The sequence below is a fragment of the Oncorhynchus mykiss genome, chromosome 4, assembly GCF_057628025.1.
Source record: "Oncorhynchus mykiss isolate SJ-2025 chromosome 4, ASM5762802v1, whole genome shotgun sequence".
NCBI classification, from domain to species: Eukaryota; Metazoa; Chordata; class Actinopteri; order Salmoniformes; family Salmonidae; genus Oncorhynchus; species Oncorhynchus mykiss.
The window spans coordinates 46,092,952-46,103,060 of NC_143025.1; the positions used below are offsets into that span (position 1 = coordinate 46,092,952).

The following is a 10,109-nucleotide window of genomic DNA, read 5'->3' on the forward strand; positions in this document are numbered from 1 at the left end:
CACATGATGGTTGGTTCACATGACCCCTAGGAATAAACATAGACCTACATAAATTGGTCAGTGAACCAGCGACAAAGGAATGCTTGAGGCAGTATGCATAGCTAAATTGGTATGTGGACGGCGCAAGTGGCGCGTTGGTCTACTATTTCCCCATCAGCAAAATAGACCCTGAGAGAAAAAAAAGTAAGGGTACGCGGGGTGAGAGAGAAAAGCGAGCGAAAGCATCCTATTGCATGTGCTGCGCCGACTTCTCCCTCTCTCCCCTCCTTTCTACCCGCCTCCGGGCATAGGAGTTTCCTGTCTCCCCCTCCCTCTCCTCAATATTGCAGCGCCGTTGAACAAAAGAGAGAGAGAGAGCGAGATGATGAGGTAGCAACATAGCAAGCACACGAGCGCAATTTGACATCCCCCGGCGTGATCTGTAGCCTAATTTGACCGTTACCGTTTACCATAGCCTGTATCAAAAGAAAAAGACAATTCGACGAATTCTGGGTGGAGATTTTAATCGTAGCCTACTGAACTTGTCATATTTTCTCTTTTTTACTACACGTTGCAATTTACAGTAATATTTGGAATTGCGATCAAGAAAAGCAAAATGTTAAGGATAATGTTTCATGTCACTCAATAAGATCAGGTAGGCCTAGGTGGATAGCATGCGGTTTCTATGTGATTTAGTTCATATTTTGCTCTCTGTGGTGTACAGTAACCTATCTGTAGTGTACAGTATGCACTGCATGTGTGGTTTGAAGTGGGTGTGTCATCATTGTGTGTGCATGCAGACAATAGCGCGCGCGCATGTGTCTGTGTGTGAGAGAGAATGCACCAGTAATTTGTTCATTCTGTATTTTACTCCTGTACATGAGAGAAAGACCAAGCAGGGCAGGGAGAGGGTGCATGTGTATTTATCTCTCTCTGTGTGTGTGTGTGTGTGTGTGTGTGTGTGTGTGTGTGTGTGTGTGTGTGTGTGTGTGTGTGTGTGTGTGTGTGTGTGTGTGTGTGTGTGTGTGTGTGTGTGTGTGTGTGTGTGTGTAAGGCAGCCATGCATGTATGTCTGTAGGCATCTTTATTATGCATTCAGTTGTTTTCCAAACAGATCTATGTTAGTCTGCATAAGTCACGTAGCATTGTAATACATAATTTATCATCTTTACATAGAATTTGCTGGAATTTACAGTGTTCCTGCTTTTTTTGTTGAATTATATGTGCAATTCACCGCAAGTCCTTCTCCATATTCCACTCCATCCCTCTCGCGCACACACACACACTCTCACACACACACAGGTCTAGGTGTGCCAAGATCACCTTTTCCGTGATGTGCTCATCCCCCTTTCCTCCCCTCCCTTCTCTCCTCCATCCCCTCTTCATTCTAACCACATCTCCTCTACTATGTCAGTCTCACTCCCTGCATGAATGGCAGGTCATTATATTTAAATGTCATCATAATGTACAATATTTATTATAATACCCATTACATTTCCCATAGAAGTTCATATTTTCACAACATTCATCTTTGTAAAGTGGGTTGGGTGGTACTTAGATTAGATTTGATGACTCAACAACTCCTTTTAGCGAGGCCGAAACCTTTTTACAAATGACATGTACATCCTTAATTAGTTTTCAGCCAAGCTGCAGACCAGCCATTTGGTTTTTCGATAAAGCGTAGGGATGGAGCTGGAGAAATGTAGCAGCTCTCAGATTTTTATTTACGTTTATTTAACTAGGCAAGTCAGTTAAGAACAAATTCTTAGATGGAGCTATGTTGAGCCCAAATGGATACACACAGTATACTCTAACAACCAGTGGCGGTTTTAGCTTGTATGACTTCCTGGGCACACCCCCCACTTCAAACCCCCTGTGCCATTCTGCACTAACTGTAATTTTTATTCAGACATTTGGAACAACACAAATAAATAATTATAACATTTAAAACTATAAGAAATATACAGAAATAAGACTCAAATATCAAAATAAGTAACCAAAGACAAATAGAAACAAAATTGTGTTGATTTGGCACTCGAGCTTCAATACATTACCCATCCCCCAACACTGTCAACAAAGAGTCGAGACTAAACCAAGTCACCTTGGTGGTGTGCAGACTGGTTTAATATTATTCTTAACGATTTCGCACAAACCCCAAAAAATTTAACAGTATGTCTATGAAACTGTATATTCGCAGTATTGTGTCTAGCCTCTTGCCGGTTTGCAAGTCACGTCAATGATATCATGTCACCGTGTGGGACTGTGGTGTGGGTCAATTAACCTTATCAGAGTAGGCGCCCTGATTCTAGTTTGTGAGCTAGGCAGGCTACTGGTTGGGAAGGTCTCCCACTCAGAAATAGGAGATGGAGATGGGGAGGGGATAGGTTGACCTCAGGTCTCCCCACTGGAAGCCCAGGGTAGGGGGAGCGGGGAATCTATCAAATAGTCCACTTTGTACAGTACTAATGCAATTAGTAAAATCAGTCACACAACGAAATTATACCAAATAAAAAATGTCCTCTCTTTGAAGAACATCTATCACATTCCCAGAGGCTGTCATACCTATGTGGAAAGATATTCCCATCTGTCAGTCAGTCGGTTGCTACTGGCAACAGTGTATTATTAACAGAGCAGGTACAATGTTTATTGGCAGTTGTCTCTATGGACATACTGGTTACATCCCAAAAGGTACCCTATTCCCTACAGTATATGCCTTCAGAAAGTATTCATATCCCTTGACATATTACACATTTTGTTGTGTTACAGCCTGAATTCAAAAGGGATTAAATACATTTTTTTTCTCAGCCATCAACACACAATAACCGATAATGACAAATTGAAAACGTGTTTTTAGAAATGTTTGCTAATTTAAGTATTCACACCCTTGAGTCAATACTTTGTAGAAGCACCTTTGACAGTGATTACAGCTATGAGTCTTTCTGGGTAAGTCTCTAAGAGCTTTCCACACCTGGATTTTGCACCATTTGCCCATAATTTTTTTCAGAATTCTTCAAGCGCTGGTTGTTCATCATTGCTAGCCCACCATTTTCAGGACTTGCCATAGATTTTCAAGTATATTTAAGTCAAAACTGTAACTCAGCCACTCAGGAACATTCACTGTCTTCTTGGTAAGCAACTCCAGTGTATATTTGCCTTGTGTTTTAGGTTATTGTCCCGCTGACATGTGAATCTCCCAGTGTCTGGTGGAAAGCAGACTGAACCAGGTTTTCCTCTTGGATTTTGCCTGTGCTTAGCTCCATTCCGTACATTTTTTTTATCCCTAGTCCTTGACAATTACAAGAATACCCATAACATGATGCAGCCACCACTGTGCTGGAAAATATGGAGAGTGGTACTCAGCAATGTGTTATATTGGATTTGCCCCAAACATAACACTTTGTCTTCAGTACAAAAAGTGAATTGCTTTGCCAAATTTTTGTAGTATTACTTTAGTGTCTTGTTGCAAACAGGATGCATTTAAAAAATATATATTTGTATTCTTTACAGGCTTCTGACTTTTCACACTGTCAATTAGGTTACTGTTGTGGAGTAACTACAATGTTAATGCAGCCTCAGTTTTCCCTTATCACAGCCAATAAACTGTTTTAAAGTCACCATTGGCTGAGCAGTTTCCTGAGCAGTTTCCTTCCAATATGGTCCCTGGATGTTGCTGACCCGCCCCTCAGATGATTAGCTGACTACGATTTGGTAAAATGTCAAGTTTGATCTAAGCAGTCCCCCAATGAAGAAAGCCATAGCTTCCTGGTTGGTTCCTGGTATACCTGTATAAAATGTTTATACACAATAGTCTATAGTATATGGTATGGTTGATCAGAACATTGCAGGAGCTGTACGACTTCCATACTAACAAACTGGTAATTTGATAACACCATAATGCAAGTAACAGTAAATTGTATTATGTTCCCTATTTCCCCCGTTCATTTCAGTTGAAGAAGATCAAACGTCCAATCAAGACCAATCATCAAAAAGGCCCAAACTACCAGTGAAACAACATTGTCCGCATTCCGCCATGTCTTCCAACACCAATGCTGCCCACAGTGGAGCGGAGGGAGAACAGCAGCCGGAGCAGACCATCACCTCCCAGCCAACCAGCGCTGAGCACCAAGAGACAGCCCCTGACTCCAGCCAATCGGAATCCAAAGACCACTTGGCAGTAATCAGCGAGAAGATGGAGACCAGTAAATAAATATTAGACAACCTCCCCCATATATCGTCCTCCACCCTCCCCCTTCCACCCTCTCCTTCTTCTCAACCCTATCCATCCCAACTTACAATTAACACCCCTCTCAACACTTTGAGCTCATCTCAGTTGTTGTGATCTATAACTCTATGAATGTTTGTGTTCTAGAGCTGTCCCCTCACTTCCCCTTCTCATTTCCCTGAGTGTCTGGCCCTGTCTGTCCAGGAATCACTTAAGATAGATGCGTGATTTACAGATGCCTTCTCTTCAGCACCCTTTATTTTTTCAATGGCTCAATCCCCACCTCCCTTCTCTAGTCTTTCAATTGCATCCTCTCCCAAACTAAAAGTCAATTTAGGTTATTGGCTTGACCAGACAATATGTCAATCCCTTGTGCCCTTAGAAAAAAGAAAGTGCAGTAACTGCAATCAACTGTGGTACTTTGGACGCAGTATTTGCAATTATACTGCACTCTGACTGCAGTATGTTTTTGTAAGGGGTTTCAGAGCCTTTTGAGAATTGTACAAATATATTGATTAATTACTGTTGTTGTCAGGTTGTGCAGCATAATTCAACAAGTGTGTCAATAAAGGGATACCTTCAGATTAAAAATCAACATGCTCTAGAACAGTTTTGAACTAATTAATTTCTTCCAAAATGAAGGAGAAGCAAGAGAGAGAGCTCTAGATTACACCTATCTATACATCAATGGCGGTCAGTGTCATCATGAGCATGGCCTTATTTCTATTACATTCTATTGTCATTTATATTCCATTCACCCAGTTCAATGTAACAGCGATAGGTTTAGGCTACTACATGATACTCTAATTTTTCCAATACCAATACCTAGTCTATGAATGAAAGTTTACAATGTAGGTGCACACAGGTTGAGAGAAACGTTTGAGGAGACAGACCGTATCACATGGACAGACAGTGAACCATTCAATACCGCCTTGCACACTCTTGCCTGCATCTAGCTGATATAGGGTGTAATCATTAGTCCAACAGTTGCAAACCAGAGTATGTTTATCCCCATTTTGTTCCGTTTAAGAAACATTTTCTAACAGAATTTGCAGAATTAATACACCCTGATCACGCGTAAACACAGTTCACTTTCATAACAGCCACGGATTATTCCTTCTCACATCTATTTGCTCTCCTCCTCTGACCTTTTCCCTTCGCCTTACCAGGCGAAAAAACCTTTCCAAGCCAAACCATACTATAAACGCTACACACAGCCTACATCATTGTCACCATATTAGCTAAAGTAACATCATAGTCAACATAGCTAAAATAACTAACGCGTTAGTAAACCAGCTACAATTATGCAGTAACGTTACAGTGTACAGTCAGTAGAAATATGAAAGCAATCAATCCAGCGAGATTTAAGTGACAAGTAGATTTTGCACCACTCAAAACACAGGAAATAGATGGCTGAAAACGACAGATCCTCAGGTGGGCATGTGCATTGCTAATGGCAGCTTCTTGGCACTGTTGCTAGTTATCTGACCATTCAGAATCATAACAACACACACCTTCCAGCCAACCCATCTATAAATGTTGAATAATGTCAGGATTCTCGATTTTGGTGACGAAACAATGAGGACATTCTCTCGTTCCTTCTTCCTCCCTCCTTCCCTCTCCTTGCCTCCCTCTACCCACCCTACTACAGGTAATGGAATGTGTGCTGCCGACTCCTCACCCACATCTTCCATCTCGTCCCCAAAGCGACTGCAACACGCCAAACCAACCAATGGCCGGGCGCGGAAAGGAAGCCGCTCTGGGTCCCTGCTGGGTCATGGGGCAGGGTCTCCCAGGCCTTCCATCAGCCGTCAGCCCAGCACCGTGACAGAGGAAGACGACGGCAAGCCCCCTAGAGACTACCTAATATTGGCCATCCTGTCCTGCTTCTGCCCCTTGTGGCCCATCAACATCGTGGCTCTCGTCTTCTCTGTTATGGCGAGTGGAACTTTGAAGTATTTGACATGTGGTTTGTAAGTGTTGTCTGTGAAGGAATGCGTGCGTGCATGTGATATCTAAGAAACACCACAAAGAAGAACAGCTAAAAAACAGTGGTTGGCCGCTTGTGTGTTAGTGATCACCTGCTGGGAAATGAAGAGAAAATGATGGCCAATGTTCTGGTCAAAAGAGATGGGACTGCCTCCCACTGCTTTAAATCTTTTGTCTTCACAGTGTGTTTTAACCAGCATTTTGTAACCTAATCAATAACATTTCACCCTATTCTCCAGTCGAGGAACAGCCTGCAGCTGGGGAACGTAGACGGGGCGCGGCGTCTGGGCCGGAACGCAATGGTGCTGTCGATCGTTTCACTAGTTGGCGGGGTCATCATCATCATCGCAGCCATCGTCTTAAACTGGGGAAGTGAGTGGTCAAAGTGGCTGAGCTCTCAAGTTCTTGTTGTGGTGCCGTTTTGTGTCTGTCGTTACTTGCAGCTTTTGTCTGTTCGTTTGTGTGTGTTCTGTCTTGCTTTTGGTCATGTTTGTGCTTGATTTTTGGTGGTTGGTTAGGTTAGTGCCCATTGTTGTACCTTTGTTTAGTTTTTTTTCCCACATATTGGCTGGGATTCAATCTGATTGTGTCAACAACGCTCCATTTAAAGGTAATTTCCTATTAAGTCGACATATGCCGAGTTTACCGTTAATGCGATCGATGGATCATTGCCTTTAAAAGCTGCATTGTCTACAAATGCGATCGGATTCAATCCCCCAACCAAATTATTATTATTTCTTATTTTATTTTGGGTTTGGGGGCCAACAATATCATTGGGAGGGGTGGGGGGCCCCAGGAGGTCGGTGCCTGGGTGTGGGTTTAAAATCTGAGTTTATGACTTTGTGGCTTGGCCAGCTAGTGACCACCCTGCAGACCTGCCTCCAGGACAAGATTCATCCCAATAAATGCCAACCTGCGTTTGATGTGTCTGGTTCTTAATTTGCGTCCATCTGTGGCTGGTTTGAGTTAGACCGTTTTCAGTGTTTGTACTATATAACATTATTGATGACATTTTTGCAAACACCCTTTGTGCTTTCTCTTTATTATTAGGTATAATAAAATCCTGAGGGTCACCATGGAAACCAGGAGCAAGATCGCAAGACAGCACACCAACAACCATCCCAACCAGACTTTTCCCCTCTCCTACGATCAAAACACTATTCTACAAAAGCGCCTGCAACCTACAGCATACCCCTTGGACCCCTTTTTTGCTGCACTATCATGTATGGCCTGTAATATGTTCTCTGAAACAGATAGACAAGTCCGTCACCTCTACCTCCTACACCTCCTACACCTGCCCCCAGTGGTGTAGTGCAGGGTAAACGTACGTAAATGTCGTTTACACACATTTTGCTCCTGTGTTTATCCATCTTTTGCAGACAAATGCATTGAAAGTATAGGGGGCGTTACTTTATTGACCGTCAACGGTGATCAGGAGTTACAGGACCCACCTATTTTTTGACCACCCGTCACTGGCTGCCACCATCACTCCGAAGGTCGAAGGCGTCAGGTAGAACAACACTGAGGTAGGATAGACAGCGACAAACAGACTGGTTCCTCTGAATGAGAGAGATGCGTCTAACGAGTCTAACTGTGGTCAACGATGCCATGATCTCCTGGTTGCCTGAGTCTCAGAATGTATTTAAAGTCTCTGCATGATTTTCCGGGATCAGGCTGCTCCTCCCAGGCTGTTCCTCCCAGGCTGCTCCTCCCAGGCTGTTCCTCCCAGGCTGCTCCTCCCAGGCTGTTCCAATGTGACAAAACACAAAGTGTCTCTGTTGTTGCCGGAAAGGACATCTGGTTTTCTCTGTAATGTTATTATTTCCTTCCACTGAATCATTCATATTCAGTCAGTCCACACCTCTGTAACACAACCAAGGGATCCTTTTAACTGTGACGCCAAAACCATTGTTATTTTCTGTGAAGGGAGGGAGGAGGAGGAGTTAGAGACAGATGGGACCATCTGTACTTTAATTTAGGGACAAACCTGGGGTCTCCATCTCTTTGCTTCATCGTCTTCATTTAAAAATAACTGGAATCTGGGGAGAATGAGCCACTCTGGGTTTGGGATTGAGGCTGGGCTGGTAACTCATATGCACTCTCAAACACACTATCTTACACCCCCCCCCCCCCCCCCCGAGCACATGCACACACACGGACACACACACAATCATCCATACACATAGTGTCAGAATGACTGATTCTCATTGGCTGAGAGAAAGAGGGAGATAAAGAACAGGAGAGGAGAAGAGGGAGAGAGGGAGGGGAGGATTGGGAATAGCTGCATGGGCTGCAGTCCTTTGTTTGGCACAGATGGTGGCAAAGAGAGAGAGAGTGTGTGTGTGTGTGTGTGTGTGTGTGTGTGTGTGTGTGTGTGAGAGAGAGAGAGAGAGAGAGAGATGGTGTGCTGCTTGTTACTGATGCTGAGTATACTAGACTGGAAAAACAAACGTACCAGAGCTGGGTACAGAATAAACACAAAAAAAAGACTGTCCAGTATCTACCACCATATTATCCACCATTTATTGGTAACGTTATTTATTAATTTGACCTTTATTTTAACAGGGTGTCCTATTGAGACCAAGGTCTCTTTTGCAAGGGAGCCATGTATCTCACAATTACACAACAACAATGTTATGACAGCCTGCTTGACAGTATTTACACAGTTCTAAACATAGTCTACCATCTCTGGTCAGTTTGAATCCATTCCTCTCCCTTCAGTATTGCAAATATATTACCCACTTTACCTTTCACCTCTCTAATATGTAGTCATTATCTTTGATGGTTGCCTCTTTTGTTAAAATTCTATGCAAATACCTTGCTGGGGTATTTGGTCAGTTGGTACTCCTTCTCCACCGTGGTCAGTATCAGCTGGTCACGGTGGTCAGTATGTGCTTAGTGTTTGCCCTTGTCTGGTTGTTATTCACAAAGCAGAATGACCTCTTCTCCCTTTGGAAGTCAGTCAGTGTGTCACTGTGCCAAAGCCTGGAATGTGAGCCAAGCCACGTACAGTAGGGGCCAGGCAGTCTTTGGCTTGACTCCGGCTAAGTGCTCTGTCGGTGTGTGTGAGAGAGAGAGAGAGAGAGCGAAAGAGTGTGAGAGAGAAATGCAGTGTGTGTGTGTGTGTGTGTATGTATGTATGTATATGTATGTGTGTGTGTATGTATATGTGTGTGTGTGTGTGTGTGTGTGTGTGTGTGTGTGTGTGTGTGTGTGTGTGTGTGTGTGTGTGTGTGTGTGTGTGTGTGTGTGTGTGTGTGTGTGTGTGTGTGTGTGTGTAAGATAGTCTTTAAGAGTGTGCGTGTGTGTCTGCCCCTGGATGCTGTTTTAGGGAGAAGCAGGTGAGTCAGTCCCCTCCCACTCAGTTTAAAGGTATCATATTCTACTTGGCACACACATTCCCTTCACTTCCCGAGCCCAGTCCCCTGTGCATGTTTACAGTATCGTTTACAGTTTGTTATACTTAGGAGTTTAATGGAGGATGGGTTAACTCTAATGCTTTTACACCAATGACATCTTTATGTAGCTGAGAGGCTCGTTGACTTGTGCAGCGCATTGTAAATAAATAATATGCATATTTATTTGCCATGATGACACATGATATTCACGTCCAAAGTTGACTTTTTAACTTAGATTTGTTTGAGTAGTCCAGAATAATCCATGTCAATTTGTTATTTTGAGACTCTGCTCCACCCGACCGTTTTGAAGCCCTTCCTCCGAACCACCCTTGAAGGCTAGACTAGCTACCATAGAAAGGCAACAAGAAGGTTGAAAACCAAAGAAGGTTTCCCATTGGGAATGACGAGTGAGGATGTTCCACTCTGACAGTGCCAGGGTTTGAGGTTTGGAGGGTTAGTGAGGGGGTGTGTCCCAATAATATTGCCTTTCTACTGAAGTGTGCACTCGTTCACTACTTCCC

At 43.4% G+C, this 10,109-nt stretch overlaps 1 protein-coding gene across 1 annotated transcript; it reads left to right on the plus strand.

Moving 5' to 3' along the window:
• Positions 1-319: 319 nt before the first annotated feature.
• Positions 320-8,686, plus strand: LOC110521879 (proline-rich transmembrane protein 2). The gene is made up of 5 exons (XM_021599815.3): positions 320-634; positions 3,927-4,178; positions 5,853-6,139; positions 6,430-6,562; positions 7,241-8,686. Exons 2-5 carry the CDS (start codon positions 4,010-4,012, stop codon positions 7,255-7,257), a joined length of 606 nt encoding a protein of 201 aa, XP_021455490.3. The 5' UTR covers positions 320-634; positions 3,927-4,009; the 3' UTR covers positions 7,258-8,686.
• Positions 8,687-10,109: the final 1,423 nt, after the last annotated feature.